Source organism: Anoplophora glabripennis, unplaced genomic scaffold (assembly GCF_000390285.2).
Source record: "Anoplophora glabripennis isolate ALB-LARVAE unplaced genomic scaffold, Agla_2.0 scaffold483, whole genome shotgun sequence".
Lineage (NCBI taxonomy): Eukaryota > Metazoa > Arthropoda > Insecta > Coleoptera > Cerambycidae > Anoplophora > Anoplophora glabripennis.
Window position 1 is genome coordinate 48,576 of NW_019417794.1, and position 21,589 is coordinate 70,164.

Here is a 21,589-nt window from a genome sequence, read left to right on the forward strand (position 1 = left end):
TTCCTCACGTTGTACTGTCCTTACATTTCGAGATCTTCCACCAGAGGTGCAAGGCTTTAACGAGCCGGTTTCACGTAAGCGCGCATGAATTCTCGAAAAAGTCTTCCTATTTGGAATGCGCCGAGCTGGAAAACGTTCAACATAAAGACGCACAGCTAACACAGTATTCCCGTTGGCAAGGCCGTAAATAAAATGCATATCTGCTAATTCTGGAAATGAGTAGTCCATTTCTAACAGATCTAAACCAAAGTACAACCGCTTAAGGAAAGCTAAATGTCATACCTGACAATGATGTTTTGTTTGAAAACATCTGAAAACAAATTTTGGTGGCTTGGTTAAAGCATACTTCACAATGTTTTTATTTTCATTTTCTTATGTTAGCAGTGGGAAAAAATGTTATTTACAAAACGTTTATTTACGGAAAAGTGACAAGAGCTAGGAATAAAACGCAAGAGGGTAATTTTGTTTAAAATAAAAAGTGGATCATAAAAAAATATTTAAAGAATGTTACGGTATAATCCGTACGAACGCCACTGAGTAACTTACAAAGCCAATCTTTTTCCTGTTACTAGGGGATTATCAAATTAAGCTATGGATAAAATTTCATTCCATTATCTTCTAATGTTCGAAAAACTAAATTTTTTGATATTTTTTAGCGCCCTGTAGCTTGGAAAAGAAAACCCGTAGAGCATAACTTCATATGACAAAAATTTATTTTTTAAACTAAAGAATCCACCGATTAATTTATTCCCAACCTTTAACGTTACACCCTGTATAATTACCGTTTTCCGAATATAGAAAATGTGATGTACCTACGATTTTAGAAAATATTCTAAATTCGCATAATTTATTGGGACCTATGCAGCTCTAACTCGTTGCTCTATGTATTTTAGCTCTAAAGCTATTTTTGTATGCTTTATATTGATGTAATATGTACTAAATAATTTAATGACGTTCCAAGATCAAAATACATGATTAATGTTCCTATAAATCTGCTTCGTCAATTAGAGTACTATTAGATTACATATCCACTCCCAGAGGTATTCGAATATCGACAACATTAAACCTAAATTACGAATCAATTATCAGATCGTTATGCCCGATCCCTAACCTAAATTGCTTCAGTTCGGTGTGAAGTGGGTAAATGCTCTTAGGGTTTTTATTATGTCGTTATTTACTCAATGGTATTAATCAAAGTAAGTGCCATAAGGAGCGGACTAAAATATAAAAAAATTTATCTTTAAAATAATTAACAGTGAATTCTTTTCATTTCCTCTCTTTATCAGTATGTGATATTGAAAGTGGATCTGCAAACTTCTTGTCAGATGTTTTAGATGAATGTTGCTCTATTCATAGAGGAATATCATTTGAGCGTATTTTTCACACCAACCCTAGCGGGCGGAGATGGGTAACTTTTAAATTTTTAAGTATCCCAAAGTAACTATTTCTGACCTGCGACATTTTTAGGAAAAATTTTCTTACAAAATTTGCTCAGTTCAGAGACGAATATCGTTCCGACATAACATTTTCCTACCCCTACCCTTGTTGATTTTTTATTTCTTTTTCTTAGAGTTGTTAGAAATCATAGAGTTTTCTTTGTTCTGTTCGAATATCATATATCATTTTTTCCGTTTTCTATTCACGCCTCGATTACTTTCCAAATAACTTTGGGAACTTTCGCAACAAACAAGGCGAAAGGTTCCATCAGGACCTCAAAAAAATGGAAAAGTGATATCAAGGAAGATGGAACGTAACTACGTTAGCTGACTATTGTTGAAATCTGAAAACCGAAACTAAAGACGAAAAAAAGGAAGACATCCTTTTCGTAGATCATTTGAACACAAGTACAGTAAGATACTCTAGAAACAAACTATTAACCATAATCCCGTTAGTCTGAGCAAAGCGTCTTTGGCTAAGTTCAGCGATTTTTTGTCCATTTTCACCATAAATATGGATTTTACAAAATACTAGACGGTTGTGCATAAATTCTGAGTACCGTATCGTTTGCAGCTGGTCAAAATACGTCGATAATGATATATCAAATATTATGTAAAGCAAAATCAATTTTGGACTATGATTGAGCAATTTTTGGGTCCGTTCTCTCTTCATATATAGAATTTACAAAATACTGGCCGATCGTGCATAAATTCTGACTAAGACATCGTTTTCACCTCATCAAAATACGTACGAAAGTTTAAGACCCTGTATCTTCGAAACAAAGCAGCTGCGGACCAATGTTTATAAGTATGAACTTTTTGACTTAAAATCACTTAAATAATAGTCTGTTGAATTTATTGTACATACTTAATTAACACCCTGTATGTTTAAAATTCTATTTTCAAATAAAAATGTATCAGTTTATATTCAACTACTTTTCGAATGTAACTTTTAATCTGAAAATGACAAATTAAGGGAGGGTGACAGATGTCATACTTTTTGCAATATCTTGGAAGTCTAGTGTATCTTATTCGACATTATTCAATTCCCATATGCTACATAAGGGTTGATTCTGAAGACAACTTTCAATATTTCATTCCCAACTCTTTTATTTTTACTTCGTGTTAAATGATTTCTAGATTATAAAGAAAACAGGTACTTTTTTGATAAACCAAAGGAATACAGATTTACATATAAGGGGTAGAATCTCTAATATCGACCGCGTATGCTTTGAAATGTCATACATTTCGAATAATTTGCAGAAAACTTGTGCCTTAGTTGTGTTCCTGTCAGAAGGAAATTTAAATTTGTTTTTGAGAGGCGTTAATGTTTTATTGGAAAGTAATAGTGTGTCGTCCATTGAAAGGACTTTTTCGTGAACCTCTATATTCTTAGAAATTGAACAATCGATTACGGTTATTAAATTATTTCATACAGGGTGATTCAGAGCTTACCCAAAAAAAAAATCTGGGGATGTACAGGATGTACAGGGGACTCTTACAAATACAATTTTGTAAACAAAAAATCAGAAAGGGCAGTTCGAAAATAATTTAAAAATACACTCCTGCACGGCACTGGAAAATGATCCACTGTAAAACCTGACCTGGCATAATGCGACCGTCACTTGAAATAATTTCGTAAAGAAAGGAATAAATAGAATTTTATTGCACCTATTTTATATAAACAAATACAACTGATTTTTTGATTAATAAAATTAATTTATGGTTTTAAATAATAAAATAATTCGACATACTTGATGTTACAACAACTGTTCAAAATTTTGTCCACCGACATGTAAACATATTTGGGTCCGTCTTACTCAATTTCTACGAACTAACACAAATGCTATCTTGTTTCACCATAACATAAATGTTTCACCATAATACAAATATTTTCTTGCTTCGCCATAAATTACACATCCATCAACTCTGAGTTGCTATACACGCAAGCCATTTTTGACACTAACTACTAAAAAACTATTGTAAATACTATGGTCATCGACGACTGTAAAATCGGATTTTAGTATTTGGAGTCTCTAAGGCCATGTGGCTCTTCACGCGTATTATGAATGACGCTAGAAACTACAGTTGTCCAGCTATGTAATGATTGAAAGTACTACATCTTCAATATTTTTTTTCTCGGACACTAAGAATTTTACAAAAAAATTTTTTACGATATTGACTCCATTTCTCATGCTGCATCTATTCCCAAATTTCTTGGATAAGTTGTGAATCACCCTGTACAACCTAATTATTAAAAAAATCTAAGTTGAATTAGGTTTATATTTTACTTAATCCATTTACTATGTAAGTGCATAACATATCTTAATTTCTAAATAAGAGTAATTAAAACATCTTAAAGAAAAAAATAGTAACCGGTATTATCTGATATCACTAAAATATATACTCGTAAGATTTCTGCCTGTACCTACTATACAGGGTGTTAATGAATAGGTGTTACAAACGGATATGGTATGTAAAAAATCCAAAAATAAGTGCAGTTTACTTAATAAACATATGTCCTAAAGCGGCTCATTTTCGAGATACAGGGCGTTGAAATTTAAAAATAATAAACTATTTTTTCCTGTAGCTCCGGTATTAGTTAATATTTCTTTATCAAACTCAACAGACAGATTTACTAGCTTAAAGGATGCATAAATATGGCAGAAACCATTTATTGGCTTCTTCTAGTGGCGTGCGATAGGTGTCGTTTCACCTTTTATCCCCCCTAAATTGTGCGGCACTGTACAAATATTAGTTTTTCGTATGTTTTTGAATTTGCTAGTATTTTTTACGTAAATAATGTATACTTGTTAGACTTCCATAAAATGAGTAATTATCAAGTTATTAACATTTACATTACTGAGGTCACCTTATGCTCCAAAAACCAAAAATTTTTAAAAAGTGACATGTTGAGTAAATTTTTCACGAAATTGTTTAGTAAATGCATACATGTGTCGCTTTTTCTTTTTGAGATACAAAACATTCAAGGTTTCCGTATTCCTCAAGCAAGTTTAAAATGTTGGAAAAAAAACATTTGCCGTTGACATTACTTGTATTTTAATGTCAAATTATTTTCGATTGTGAAACGAGGCAGTTTTTAATTATTATTGTTATTTTAGTGTAAAGTTTAGTTTGTAAGTTTTAATTATTAGATAGATATCTTTATCCATTCGTTTAAAACATTCATACATCATGAATGAATATACTTCTGCTGATTATGCAAACATGATATTAATGTACGGTCAAGCGCGTTGTAATGGCAGGGCTGCCCGTCGGTTATACTCAATCCGATTTCCAAATCGTCCAACCCCTTCACATAAGATATTTGGAAGAGTGTTTCGCAGGTTGCAGGAAACAGGAACTTTTACAACAAATAGGGTTAACTGCGGGGTAAGGAGAAACCGCAGAACGATAAGGTTCGAAGAAGAAGTTCTTAATAGGATAGAAGAAAACCAATCCACCAGCAGTCGAAGTATTGCTCAGAATATGCATGTAAACCATGTAAGCGTTTGGCAAGTTTTACGCGAGCAACAGCTTCACGCTTATCATATACAAAAGGTTCAAGCTTTAACTCCCGCCGACTTTCAGCCACGACTAAACTTTTGCCATTGGTTTCTTCAACAGTGTCAGTTGCAAGCAAATTTTCCGCGGTTTGTGCTTTTTACAGACGAAGCATCCTTCACACGAGAAGGGATCTTTAATTCTCGCAACAACCATGTCTGGGCTGAAGAAAACCCTCACACCATTCGCTCCACTAGATTTCAGCAGAAGTTTGGCGTCAATGTCTGGGCTGGTATAATTGACGGGCGCTTAATTGGTCCGCACCTTCTTCCAAATCGTCTTACAGGTCCTATTTATTTAACGTTCCTACAACAAGTACTTCCAGAATTATTAGAAAATGTGCCATTGAACATTCGACAGGAAATGTGGCTGCAGCATGATGGTGCGCCAGCGCACTTTTCGCTTGTTGTCCGAGATCACCTTAATCAACAATTCGGTGTAAGATGGATTGGCCGTGGAGGACCTATGGCGTGGCCACCACGTTCCCCAGACATGACCCCGCTTGACTTTTATTTGTGGGGCCATATGAAGAGTCTAGTTTATGAAACTCCTGTTGAGTCAGAAGAAGATTTGGTAGCACGCATTCTAGCTGCAGCGCAGGAGATCGAAACGACGCCTGGCACTTTTGACCGAATGTACACAAATATGCTTCGAAGAATTAACGCTTGTATCGCTACTGGTGGCCGTAATTTTGAGCATTTACTGTAATTTTTTTGTGCAAAATAAAAATACCTTTTAAACAACTTTAACTTTTTGTATCTCGAAAACTAGCATAGCATAGAAAAACATAGTTTTTGGAGCATAAGGTGACCTCAGTAATGTAAATGTTAATAACTTGATAATACTCATTTTATGGAAGTCTAACAAGTATACATTATTTACGTAAAAAATACTAGCAAATTCAAAAACATACGAAAAACTAATATTTGTACAGTGCCGCACAATTTAGGGGGGATAAAAGGTGAAACGACACCTATCGCACGCCACTAGAAGAAGCCAATAAATGGTTTCTGCCATATTTATGCATCCTTTAAGCTAGTAAATCTGTCTGTTGAGTTTGATAAAGAAATATTAACTAATACCGGAGCTACAGGAAAAAATAGTTTATTATTTTTAAATTTCAACGCCCTGTATCTCGAAAATGAGCCGCTTTAGGACATATGTTTATTAAGTAAACTGCACTTATTTTTGGATTTTTTACATACCATATCCGTTTGTAACACCTATTCATTAACACCCTGTATATATATTTATTCCAGTTATGTGTAGCATGTGTGAATGTCAAGCCTCAGTTCAAAACTTGGCAACAAGAGTATCATTTTAAATGATACTGGTGAACTTGGTTGTCAAAGGGGAAGATGAAATACATTCTGACTTCAGAATTATGTTCCATCATGTTTCTCTGGCTTTACTTTAAAATTTCAAACAGCGTAACACAATTCAACAACTGAAAACATGAAATCGGTTCACCTCACAAACTTTTTAACCTTCAGGAATTATTTAATATTTTTCTCTAAATATGCGACTCTCATAACCACACATGAAAAGTAGAGCACACGTTCTGACATATAATCAGAATAAAAGCAGATAAATGAGAAGTCCAAATTGAATTAAAAAATTCTCCAAGTATTACATAAAATAACTTTACTCATTTGTAATGGTGATTTAAAACTAGTAATGTTAATGCATGAAAAAAATGGATCAGTATGTTATTCATCATCAAATTCCACGATTTCACTCTAATTTAACCCATCTTGTATATCTTAAGATAACCGGGATCCCAATGGATGGTACAACTCCAAAAACTGGCATCCTATATACAGGATGATCCATTAACGGTATCGAGCGGCTGTATATGGGAAACTAGACGTGCTACGATTATGGGGTAAAAAAATCTATTAACAAATACGATTAAAAGAAATTGACTTAAAATATTTTCAAGTTTGTAACTTCACCGCTAGAGGACGCAACCGCTATAGTTTTACAGAAAATTGTCGGTTTTTCGAAATTTCGCTTACCTATATAACCTAAGCTGAAAATATATTTTTTAGATACAATGTTAAACCCTTCACAAGTTTTGTTTGAACTTTTTTTTTGTTATTACCATAGCAACGTCAGTATGAAGGACGCTATCTTGAAATTTTTAAATAAACAGTTTAATAAATAACTTCTAAATGCCTTAATCGATTTCAATAAACGATGGCTCATTTTAAAGAACTATTAATAAAATGTATATTTATGATACAGGAATAAAAATATTATTTTCCTGCACAACAGTACACAATGCTAATTAGAAAGTTTTGTAATTGTCTCCGTTTACTAAATAAATGCAAGGATATAGGTTTTTTTGATAGACCATTCATTATGGAAAACAAATACACAAACCGGAGGTCGATATCTTTTTTCTTTTTCAAGTTATTGTGAAGTTGTGCTAGAACATCCTCCTTTATTTAGTTCTCTAAATAACATTGACATAATCCAAGCCAAAATTGTAAAACTATACCAATCTTGTCCTTAAAATGAATTATTGCTTTATTTTGATAACTGCAATATTTCATTTTTTATTATTTCCAAATATCTAAGTAGTATAAAGATTATTGTTTCCATAATGAAGGAGGCTTTATCCTATAAAAGTAGACAAACAAACAATTATGTCAAACGATATGTGACAGTTCTGGCTTCGTACAAAATTAGTGTCATTCGTATGAGAAAAGTACTTGTGTTCCATATGAAATTCCCAGGTCTCTAACGAATTCCCTTAGACTTATTTGGGGATTTACATGGACATAAGCCAACATAATAATATTATCTTCCGTTCTTGCACGGCGATGTCTTCTTACAGAATGTAGTGGCGTCTGGATAAACGCTGAAATACTTCTCTGGAGTAGCGTATTCTACGAGGGTATCGCAAAGCGTATTGCTATAACGGCATTTTTCATTTGAATTTCAATTTTTTAACATTGAAAATACACTGCCAACATATCATACGCTTGCACATTCGTAAAAGGCATTTTCCTTGTTCACAAGTACTTTTCCAACCCAAATAAAACTAATTTTGCACGTAGCAAGAGCTGTCACATTTCGTTGGCATAATTTTTCAGTTGCCTATTTTCATAGGGCACAGCCTGCCTCGTTATGGAAACAATAATCTTAATAACTTCTCAGATATTTGGCATTAATAAAAAAATGAAACATTGCAGATATCAAAAAAATTTCAAAATAATGCAATAATTCTTTTTAAGGACAAGATTGGAATAGTTTTACAATTTAATTTTGCCTTGGATTATGTCAATGTTATTTAGAGAACTAAATAAAGGAGGATGTTCTAGCACAACCTCACTATTTTAATAATAACTTGAAAACGAAAAAAGATATCGACCTCCGGTTTGTGTATTTGTTTTCCATAATGAATGGTCTATCAAGCCATGAAAAAGCCTATATCGTTGCATTTAATTTTTTAGTAAACGAAGACAATTACAAAAATTTTCTCAGTAGCGTCGTCTACCGTTGCGCAGGAAAATAATATTTTTATTCCTATATCATAAAAGTAAATTTTATTAATAGTTCTTTAAAATGAGCTATCGTTTATTGAAATCAATTAAGACATTCAGACGTAATGGCAATTTAAAAATTTCAAGATAGCGTCCTTCATACTGACGTTGCCATGGTAATAACAAATAAAAGTTCAAACAAAACTTGTGAAGGGTTTAACAGTGTATCTAAAAAATGTATTTGCAAATTAGTTTATATAAGCGAAATTTCGAAAAACCGACAATTTTCTGTAACACTATAGCAGTTGCGCTCCCTAGCGGTGAAGTTACAAACTTGAAAATATTTTAAATCAATTTCTTTTGGTCGTATTTGTTAATATATTTTTTAACCCCATAATCGTAGCACGTCTAGTTTTCTATATACAGCCGCTCGATACCATTAATGGATCACCCTGTATAAAACGAACAGAAAATGAAATTTTGAAACAAAAAAAAGGTTAGCAATTTGTTTAAATTAACACCAATTTATATTATTTATACCTATCCACTTTCAACGTATTGTTCCGTTTTTTAAATTACAAATTTTCCATTATTATTAGTTTTTGCATATCTATTCTACTTTAAAGGTATTAATTTGAATTAGCATAACATTATTACTATTTTTCTTCTTTCAATTTAATATTTTCAAGCGTCAGATTAAAAGTAATTATGTTCCATTTGTTTGAACTGCCCATTTTTTACCTGAAAACGTCTAAAAGCATTTATGGCTTTACTGATTAAGTTAATGTCATCACGCCCACATAAGTAACCTAAAGGCCTGGATCCTATAATGGGCGCAGTTATCTATGGCCTGCGGCATGTTGAAAGCTATTTTCGAAAGCCAAGATTAAATAATTTAATTAAAAGGACAATAGACTTTTACTCGTAATAGTTACAAACTTTTAATAGTGCCAAAGGAGTTATTTATATAACAAACTGTTAAAATGTGGTTGTTCTTAACAGAGAGAAAAATCAATAAATTAAAATTAGGATCTTTAGGTTTTTATTACCAACAAAATCAGACGATTTGAATGTATCTGTCTATAGACAAATTAATGCACGAAGGGTAAAGTTAAACTGTTGTCAGTTATTTCCAAGAAATGAAAACTTGCCAGTACAAAAGTGAAAATCTTGAGTATATATCTCAAAATTCACATAATCAAGCTGATCCGTTATAGATAATGAAGGTATACAGGGTGTAAGAAATTTGACTGCCATTACTTCAGCATGAGAAGAACAGATCAACGGTTACTAACTTTGTCACAAAATGTCAATACATATCTGAAAAGCTTGACCGTCAGAGTCAAGTGGATACTAACTTCTCTAAGGCGTTCGACAGACTCGACCACGGAATTTTATTGGATAAATTAACAACGTATCTCAGCATACCAATGATTAATTTGTTAAAGTCATATCTGCAGAATAGATACCAATTTGTTCAATTCCGGGAGTATAAATCTGAAAAGTTTCAGCAAAGGTTGGGTGTACCACAAGGATCTATTTTGGGCCCGTTATTGTTCGTAATGTTTATTAACGATATAATTGCGAATGTTAACTGGGTACACTGTTTGTGGTATGCTGATGATCTGAAATTATTCACAGAAATTACGTCTGAATGTGATTGTGCTCTACTTCAAAAAGCAATAAATATGATAGCTATTTGGTACAACCAAAATAAATTACCTCTAAATGCAGATAAATGTAATGTAATGTCTTTTACACGTAAAATTAACTACATCAAACATAACTATTACATTGATAGTTCTATGTTGCAAAGGCCTCAGTACATAAAAGATCTTGGTGTTGTTTTCGATGCTAAATTAAATTTTATAAAACACATTGACATAGTTGCATCATCTGCTTATAAATTTTTAGGTATTATTATACGTACTTCTCAAGGATTCCGCAGCTTACATACTATGAAATTACTTTATGAATCTTTTGTTAGGTCGAAATTGAAATATTCATCAACTGTTTAGAGTCCTTTTTATAGTGCACACATTGAATCTTTAGAAAAGTTCAAAGAAATTTTTTTAAATTTGTCGTATTTAAGCTTGACGGAATATATCCTGAAAGAGGATATCCACATAATGCCATACTTGATCGTTTTCATTGTAATGAGTTAAAAACACGTAGAATTACACATCAGATTGTTTTTTTACATAAAATACTAAACAACTTAATTGATTGCACCTGGTTACTGAACAAAATTCAGATCAAAGTTCCTAGGCTTTCTTGCTTGCTAAGAACTAACATTATGAAAGTATCTCCTTTATATCAGATGATTGTCAACTATTGCAATGTTGAGAACAGGTTAGATATATTTTTTTGCACTATTAATGAAATTAAAAAACGGATTCTTTACTGTTAATTTATAGTTTTAATACTTTATTTTTGTTTTTACTATTTTATTGATTCGTGTTTATCTATATGTATAAGTGTATGTGTGTGCATATGTATCGATATTTTTATATATTTATTTATGTGTGATGATTTTATATATTTTATATCTACTATAGTTTTGCTGGTCTAATATATATTTTTCTGTGTGTATATTATGTATGTACATATATTATATTATGTCTACTATATTTTGTGCTGGTATATTGCCATGTTCAATTATTATTATTAATTCTATTTATTCACATATATTTTCGAATGCGTTGCGTGTTGCTGCACTGACTTTGTATGCTGTAAATGGGCATTTGCCTGTTGGATATGTAGTGAAATAAATAAATAAATAAATAAATGGGATAGAGTAATCATAAATGAACAAAAAATTGTATATTACAGGAACGTAAAATTAACAGTTTTCAAAATACAGCGAGAATTAATATTGGGGAGTTTCCTCACAACATGACAACAGCGCTTAACTTAACGCTACACAGCTGGTGCATACCACGTGTGCACGCAGCAGACTTGTCCTACGAAAAAAATGTAAACAAAGAAAAGTAATAAATATTGTATTTTATGGTATTCTATGCACGCAGTTATGTCAATATTTCTTACTTAATCGAACTTTTGTACATCAAGTTGGAGATTTTGATTTTTTTTTTCTCGGAAATGGTTGAGTCTAGGACCCACATCATATAAGTTTTTTTTTGTTTATTTTATTGTATTATATCGTCTGTTAAAATTAAGGCAGTCAAACTTCTAACACCCTGTAGAAAAGAGATTGACTATTGCCTAGGAGTTACTGTTTTTTATTAGGTACTTATTTAGCAGTCTATTTATTAATTATTATTATTATTAGCAAACAGTTATTGATATTTGAATACAAAATAATAAGAATATTTTAATTAACCATGAGAACCAGATCAACAGCACATGCATTCACCCTGGTTTTGTTTCAGATTCGGAGCCGGGTTCTGCTTCACTGTCGTCTACGCCGCATTACTAACCAAAACAAACCGGATCTCCCGCATATTCAATGCCGGAAAACACTCGGCGAAGAGACCCAATTTTATTTCACCGAGATCTCAACTCGTTATCTGCATGGCGCTGGTGGGCTTTCAGGTAAATATTTGTCCTGTTCCCGGTGTGGTTTCCTTTCCAATTGGTAGTGAGAACTTTTCCAATTAAGAAATTAAGTAAAGGAAAATAATTAAAGTTTTTCCTGACTAGTCTTCTATAACATTTAATCCCCGACAACAAATATTTATGCTGAAAATTACATGTACATATACAGTGTGTTTCACTTAAAGTATATTTAGGATGGCGTTGGCCGATTTCTAAATTTCTCTTTTTTATATGGTAATACTCAAAAAGGCTTACTTTCTGATATTACATTTTTTGACATGTGATCCTTTCTACGGCCTACTATCATTAAGAAAAAACCCCAAAAATTAAAAAACATATTAGGCATTTTTTTAAGAAAGAAATGGATAGCACTTTCGATATGATCACACCTATACAAAGTTTCATTATGATAGCTTTTACAGGGTGTTCACAAAATAGGTGGAAACTGAAAAATTTCGCTCACAATAGTACGTATTAATATTTTTGTTTTTTTTTTCTATTATGTCGTTTATATGTAAAATGACAGATATTACACAGAGTGTCCTAGAAATAAGTGCCAAAATTTTACCATTTATTTAACGCTTCAATAGCAACAACGTTTATTTAATCTTATTATTGAAAATCTCTTTGTTTCTCTCTCTCAAAAATCTCATTTTTTTAACTTAGTGCTTGATAGATGTAATAATAAACAAAAATACTTTTTCTAGTATTTATCATTTAGGCTAGCAAAAATGTTTAGTGATTTCATAAAATATTATTATTTACTTTATATTTGGTGAATTAAAAACTTGATTAAAATTTCGACACTTATTTCTTGGACACTATATATTCGTAATTCAAAATTCCATTGATGCAACTAAAACAATTATTTTTTTGTGTCTTTATTTTGTCCCATTTAAATATCTTAATAAAAGGGAAGTAAATTGCATGTAAATAGGAATTTTAGAAACGTTTTTGAAAGGCATTATATCTCACAACCTTTACATATGACTATCGGGTTTGTAGTTTCAAAACTGCATCTTCATGTCAACATGGGATTAAAATATGATGAAAATATAGCAAAGTCTGTCAATTAACATACCTATACATATTAACAAAATTACTTACGTATATCTAATATTAAAGCAAGTAGGTATAGTCAAATACATAAAATAATATAATATTTTTTGTACTGTGTGTTCTTCGCATTGACTCTAAATGAATTGTTGATAAAAGTTCATCAAAAGCATTCACTTTTCATTCCTTTCACACCATTTATTTGTTGTCTGTAAACCTTTTATTTCATATAAATTAGGTACTTAGTTTTTGCAAATGATATAATAAACGTACATATCTATCAGAAAAAAATATATGTATACCTGGTGGATTTACTTATTCTTTTTGAGCTTTTCTTCGGAAATGACTTGGCGAGTTTTAACAAGAGTATATTTTTTGTATAGAATTAAAAAGTACATGTAAAAATCGACGTCCTGTGTAACTTATTTAAAAGTCTATCAACTCAGGCTATTTCCCAAATCAAACTCCTACCAAAGTGTTATTAAAAAAATTACTGTAAGTGAATAGTTATAGATAAACAACATTTGATTATCTGGGAACCATTATAAATCAAAATGGAAAATAGATTTGAATATACGTACGTTGCCATTCATATTTCGGGAATAGAGAACAAAAAAGAAATTAATCATCGTATATTGTTTTTCAAAATATTCTTCATGAAGATCAATACACTTTTACATGCTCATGAATTTTCGAAGTACTTTTTCCATTCGAATTGAGGTAGGTACCTCCAAAACATGCATTTTGAACGCATCAACCGCTCTTCAGGCGGCGAAAACGTTGACCTCATAACTTATTTTAATGTGAGGGAATAGAAAAAGTCACTGGGTGTTAAATCATGGATGTACAGTGGATGACTTATCAATTCGACTTTTTCAGTTCTTAAAAAGTTTGATGCTTGAGCCGATGTGTGAGAGCTCGCATTGTCCTGGTGAAAAATTATGCGTCTTCGGTGGTTAATTTCCCTTATTTTTCCAAAGACTTCTGGCAAACAAATGGTTGGGACCATTCTGAATTAAACGTCTGACGTTGCATTAAGAAGTGCTTCATGCGCGAACAACTTTTGTTGGATTTGGCTCATCTTGAAAGACCTATACAGTTGACTGCTGTTTACTGTTGGGCTCATACGCATAGATCCATGATTCGTTACCTGTTACGATGCCATAGACGTGTTTTGAAGCACCGCGATCGTATTTCTCGAGCATTTCTTCAACCAATCACACCAAATTATGTGGGATTCAACGCGAACATTTTTTTTTGGCGGCCAAACGTTCATGCAATATTGAATGTATGCTGGTCCCTCTACTACCAAAAGACGCCCCAATTTCACGATCTTGCAATATCAGTTCACGAACAGCATTAATGTTTTCTGGAAGACCTTCACGAAATTCATCAGTGAGCAAACCACAATTACGATTGAATTCCGTATACCACCGATATACAGTGGTTTTTGATGGTGCTTCATCGCCAAAAGCCGAATTAAGTTCACTATTGTTGAGATAATCCACGTCGAAAGTTATAAAATCCATTTTTTGACTAAACTGATTTTTTCAAATCACTGTAAAAAACACAAATAGCGCTTGTACGTCAAAACGTTCTAAGTAAGTATACCAACAAAAAGTCGAACTTTACGATAGAGACGTCGGTTTTCAGTCGGTTTTCAGTTGGTAGCACCAGGATCGCCCATTCTCACAATATAAAAGGCGACCCTCGTAAAAATAGAACAAATAAGAAAAATAATATATTCGGAAAAGATATATACAAGAAAGAAATATAAAAGACATATTCGGTATATTCGGAAAAGAAATAAATACAAATGAGAAATATAGTCGAGGGTCGGGCGACCTGGAAGGAATGGATTAATACTTTAAAGACACCTAATATGGGTAATAGAACATCTGAAAAGAAGAAATACGTACGATCGGTACCTTGAAAATAAAAGACGATAGACCTACAGTTCATATATTGTTATTGGTATATTAAATCTTCCTATTTAATATTCTGCTATATCTTTTGCTTACGGTGCCTTATTTTGAAACATCGTGTATGCTCTTCAAGACATGATTATCAATGCAACTTGAGACGCGAGGAGAATAAGTCGATTCAAAACGTTAGTTAAAATTAACATGACCTGTAAAAAAAGCCTGCAAATAAAAACGAAAAAGGTCTATATTAAATATCATAATAATTAATATCTTTAATTAATTTTCGTGTATGAATCATTAACTGATTTGAAATAAATTAAACAATTTCCAGAGCCACTTAACTTATTTTTCTTATAACTTAATTAATTAAAAAAAGGGAAAATTCATTTTGAAAACTCATTTATATGTAGATACTGAGGCTTCGTGACATTTTTATTCATGAAAATCGTTATGGCTCTTAGGCGGCAGTAAAAGTTTAAGTATAAATTAAGAATTTGAGATGCTGGCAAATATACTATAAAAAAGTCTCCAGTGATAAATTTTTAACTGTTCAATGGAAATTTATTTTAATAATTTAAAAAACGTTTTACACGGAGCTAAAGAGTTATTATTATCTTAAGACAATGGATCACTTCTAATTCCACTAATTTTTTTAGAAGATTTGTCTAATTTTTTTACATCTATTTCATTATTTTTGTCCAGCAGCCAGTAGTACAATAAGACATATAATAAATGTTCCTCATTCTGAATCTGGATGCTTCCGGAACAGTCTATATACAGGGTGTATTTTAAATAAACATAACTGTAAAGGCATCTTCCTTTAACCATTTTATATCAAAAAGTTTTAAGGCGTCGTTTATATGCGCAATTTTTGTCCAGCATTTTAAAAAATCTAAGTTTAGAAATAATACTTCTTCACTATACCAGTTAAAAAGTTTTTATACAGGGTGATTCATTAATAATGGGACAGAGCTTAAGGGCATGTTGCTGACCTCAAAATAGAGCGATTAAGCCAAATATGCCTGATCTGAATGTTGCTCCTTTTCGATCTACAGGATGTTAAAGTTGAAAATATATTTTCGATTTTTTTAAATATCTTGAGCATCTTTAAACGGATTGTCTTGAAAATTTGTACACCTATGTTTTCTGAGGTGCTAATTACGGAAATGGTAACTATTTTGCAATCACATCTAGGATGCGCTAGTTGTAGTGTTCCGTCGGAGTAAACATATGTCAAACATTTTTGTCCTTCAAAAATCTGAATTTTCAATAAGAAATTATTAAACTACGTTCAATTCTAAATAATAAAGATATACCTGTTAAAAATCAATAAACTTAACCGTTTTCGAAATAAGAACGATTTACTATTTCTTTACAAAATTATTTGTTTGAACGTACGCCTTTAAATAAGATGACTTTAATGAAGTATGCCGGTGTCAATGAAATGTCATGTATTATTTATGTCAATTCTAAGAAACTTATAAATACTAGACAGTTTAGTTCTTCTTCGTTTGTGATTTTTTTTTATTAAAATGCCGCGTCATAATGATTATTCGTTTGTTGAAATGGGAAACATGGTATGTGTGTATGCACAGGAAAATTATTGTGGTCGTCATGCAGCAGCGAGGTACTTGTAGTTATATTCAAATAACAGACAACCTAACCACAAGCTTTTCAAGACGTTGTACGACAGATTAGGAGAAACGCGATCATTTCGCCTATACCCGTGTTCACCGAAATTTTTTAGCCTAAAATGACCTCACCTATACACTGCTAAGGTTTAATATTACTAAAATCTAAATCTATTTTTTAATTTGTATTACTTTTCAGCCTCATGCCATAACAACAATATGATAAAGCGCGTTAATGAATAACATAAAATGTGAACAGGTAATTAAATTCAGAAGTATAATTGAAAATTACGAAATTATAATCGGGTTATTAGTTGCAAATCACAATATATAAAGCAAATTGTAAATCTAAATATATTATTCATGAACTCATATTGATTGATGTCTATTCGCATACTAGGAACACAATAATGCTTTTATATTTGATAATAATGAATGCATCATAAATATTACATCAGAATAATTGTTTAGTTGATTTATGTTACGACAAAAATTATAAAATAATAAAAAAGCAGTGTGTAACTAAAGTGCCTAATGGTGTATTCTATACTAAATTAACAAGGCTTTTTTCAAGGCCTCCTTAATAAATTTATTTTATGTAGCAAAATTCAGTTTGTAAAAGACAATAATACATATTTCTCAATGAGTTGGTCCCAATTAGGCTTTCCCATTAAATAGATAAGTGTCTTCATATGACCCTACATGAAAAAGTCCAACGGGTTGAAATCCGGAGATCGCGGTGACCAAGCATTGGGACCACTACGACCTATCAGTCGGTTTGGATACTTTTCATTGAGGAAATTAGTGACACCTCTTCCATACTGGGACGGAACACTATCATGTAAAAAGAACGTCATCCTTGAACAGGAATGTCCTGAAGTAGTACAGGTAGATCGTTCTCCAAAAAAATCCCGTCACATCTCGCTGTTCAAATTTTCGGCGAAGAAATGTGGTCCGATAATTTCATTATTAATTATTCCAGCCCAAACGTCTACGGAGAATCTTCTCTGAAAATGGGTTTCTCGAATAGCATGAGGATTTCGATTGTCCACAAATGATTGTTGTGGAAATTGTTGATTCCATCTCTTGTAAATGTAGCTTCGTCACAAAAAAGGCTTCTTGATAGAGTATCCAGATGATTGCTCCTCTATTCACAAAGACGAACTCTTTGATGAAGATCCGTGGGAAGAAGTTCTTGTACCGGTTGGGATGCAGTCCGTTTTCTCACAAAGTGTCTTGCACAGTCGTACTACTTTGTCAAGTAAGTACAGAAATTCTTCTCGTACTAGTACTAGGATCATTTTCAACAAGCTTAGGTACTTCTGCAGCGTTGTTTCTTCACATAACTTCTCTTTCACAAGTCGGTTTAAGGAACGCAACTCTTATTGAAGAATTGTGAAGGTTCTACTGAACATTGTCTGGGAAAACGGTGGTTTGAATATAGGCCGTGCGGTGGTGCTACCGTTGCAATATACATCTATACGAAAATCATGTCGGCGTATTCTTCATTTGAATAAATTAAAGGCATGATTTTTAACACAAATAACGCAAAGGATAAAAAAGGACAAATAGTCAATGAACTGACAATCGACAATTTTTTTCTAATCCCAGCCAAATTGCTAATTATCAATTAGGGGTCATCCAGTAAATTTTCAAAAAACATTCTTATTTTATATACACAAAGTATTGCTCATGATCCTGAAAATTTCAACTCAATCCGTTGAGCGGTTTTCAAACTATATGATTTTTAAAATTCGAATATTTGTCTCAGCCGTGGCAATACAATGACGTCACCGCATGGGACGGTCAGCCGGCTTGACGCGCCTACGCTACTTCCAGATGATTGTGTTTCTGCAATTCTACATCTGCAGACTATAGAATCGCTGCAGTACCTACCCATAATGTTTTAGCGTTTTTGTTTGTGCATATTAAATTTAAAAAATGGGAGCAAATTTCGTAAACACAGATTCTTTTAATTTGCCAGAAGAAGGTTTGTTAATGATCATGGATTTTTTTTAATAAAAACCAGGGCTTTATCAGTGCTGGGATGAGAGGAGTGAAAATGCAAAGGTACGTTTCAATAACGTGTAAAGCTTCTACAGAGTACTTTTGTAGCAAAAGTTTTTGATGTTTTTGTACAATGAGAATAGTAAATAAGAATAAGGATTTTGCATTTAATTGAACGAAAATTTCTGTCACAGATTTCAAAGATTTACCTAATCAAATGCAAAATTCTTATTAATATTTTTATTCCCATGGAAAGTACATAAATTTGCCTAATATCTTATAAATATATTAATAATACATATAATATTTATTATGAATTTTTATATAAATACTTAGTACCTAGAGGTATTTGTATATTCACTAAAAAATCAACAATGGAAAAACACTAACACAAGTGTATTGTTTCTAGAGAATACAAACGTATTTATTACATACCTAAATTACGCAGGGTAGTTTTGTTGCTTTCAAAATAAGTCATTTTCAAATACAAGATATTAAAAATGAACAAATCAAAGTAGAGACTAATAAATTATTGATTTTAGATCCGCACGACAGAATTACGGAAACATTATTATTATTTTCGTAGGTATCTTCACACTAGTGCTCACACTGGAATTTGTAATTTTTTTCTGTTCTGTATCTTCCATATTGCTAACAAAATCGGTATCTTAACGTACTCAATCCAAACTTAACAGACAACTAAAACCCGACTACCCAACTGACTGACAACACACACAAGCATGCGGCAACTATATCTCATGCGGTGACGTCACACTTGCCGGTTCAGCTGATACTCAGCGCACCAGTTTATGATTTTTTTTGGATGACTTGTAGGCGATAAAAAATTCTAGTTTTTTGCAGAAAGCCTTAAAATTACAATATCTTTCCGTTAAGCAAATAAAAAAAAATGCTAAATGAGCCCTCTAGTCGCAACTATGTAATTTACTCTTTAGCAACTACTCATACGACTTGGCAACTTCAAGTCCCGATATTTCAAGAACCGTTGGAAATTCGAGAAAAGTGAATAGAATTATTTTTGCTTAAAATTAGTCATAGAATTCATATACGAAGTATCTCGTATACCTGGGCGGCTACCCCGTATAAAAAAATGTATGTAACTTTCACATTATCGAATTAAAAATAATAGCTGCATATCAAATGTGAACAAAATTTCGTTACCCAATTGTTTTTTCGGAATAAAAAATAATTTTTCAAAGCAATACAGCGTTTTCATAATTACGCACATGACTTTTTTTTAGTTTTTGACTGCAATCCACTCAAGCAATTGGGCCGGTACGTGTATGGTTTGCATAACTTCCTAAAAATGGGTATCCCGAAATAAAATTTATTTATACCTAAATAAAAATTTCAATAATACTCAAATATTGGTAGCAGTAATTCAACACTGACTTTAAATGTCCATAATGTAACTGCCCTTTTTTAATTATACGTAAATTAAGAGATAGCCTAGTTAACCATTTACTGCAACTGCAATCAATCTGAGAGATCAACATAAATCCATAATTTACTTCTTGCGTTGTGTGCATAGCACTAATGGTGGTACGTGCACAAATATTTGCGGAGCAGTTAATGCTGCTTGTTGTTTCCTGTTCAAGTGGTGGCATTTACATATCTAATTATCGAATTAAATGCGGAAAAAGAGCAGAATTTTTTATATAGAATAAATCAAGGAATGGCGGACCAGTAGGAATGATGAACCACCAACAATAAGTTTTAAAAATCTCCAATAAAGCAAAATTTTGTTAACACCAATAAATGTGGTCTCAAATTGTCTACCTATATTTTTAAAACGATAATAAAATCAATAAGTCAAAATTAATTAATAAATTTTTAAGTAAAGTTGATAATAAGAAAAATATACGTATATAGAAAACTTTTTTATTATTGGTTTTATGAAAAAAAGTTATTCTTCATAAAAAGTTCTGCATTGTCTAAAATCTTCAGTTAACAAAATTTCCCAGTCATATACGAGGTATATCAGAAAGTATGAATTTTGCTCAAGAGTAAAGTACCTTTATTTTTGACAATACCGAAGAATATAATAAAGAAAAGTTATTTTTAATTAAAAGTTATTTCTAAATCTGCAATTACAGCGAATTAGCATGAAGATTCAGGTTTTGTGATTATTTACGTTTTGCATTATGAATTATTTGTATTTATCTCCCTTATCTGTTAAAAATATGATAACCTTTCCATTTGTTAATGTTTATGAACACCCTTGCAATTTAATTTTAATAATAATACAAATAATTTATAATGTAAAACGTAAACAATCACAAAACCTGAATCTTCATACTAAATGACTGTAATTGCATATTTGAAAATAACTTTTAATTCAAAATAAATTTCCTTTATAAAACTTTTCTGTATTGTCAAAAATAAGGGTACTAATTTCTGATATACCTCGTATATGACTGGGAAATTTTGATAACTGATGGTTGCATTTTAGATTTTGGACCATGTAGAACTTTTTATGAAGAATAAATTTCATAATTTTTTCATAAAACCAATAATAAAAAATTTTTCCATATGGTTCCAACTTAAGTAAACACACTGTATATTAAAATAAATATCTTTAAAATCTTTAGAGATATCTCTTCATATGTATGGGTCATTCTATGCCAAATCGCTTACGTTGTGACCGGATTTTTAATTTTTCTCTTTTTGCTATTATTTAATACCTATAGTAGCTTCCATGATTTTTTTCACATTCTTAGTTCAACCCCTCAAGAAGTTATGAGCATTTGAATATTTTTTGTAAAAAATGTAGAAATAGGTACCTGTAATTTGTCAAAAACTAAAGATGCCATAAACTTTTTCTTTCATTTTGTTCGTTTTGAGATGTAGTTTTAAAAAATATATAAAAATAAAACATTTCATTTCACAAGTCAAATCCTTGA

General features: G+C 31.7%; 1 protein-coding gene across 1 annotated transcript in view; it reads left to right on the top strand.

Annotated features, from left to right (window-relative positions):
* LOC108910841 (metabotropic glutamate receptor-like) overlaps positions 1–21,589 on the top strand; it is a 105,486-nt gene that overhangs the window by 21,708 nt on the left and 62,189 nt on the right. Inside the window, exon 3 of the mRNA XM_018715584.2 lies at positions 11,884–12,046. Coding sequence (XP_018571100.2) covers positions 11,884–12,046 — 163 coding nt within the window. The remainder of the gene's footprint in view (positions 1–11,883; positions 12,047–21,589) is intronic.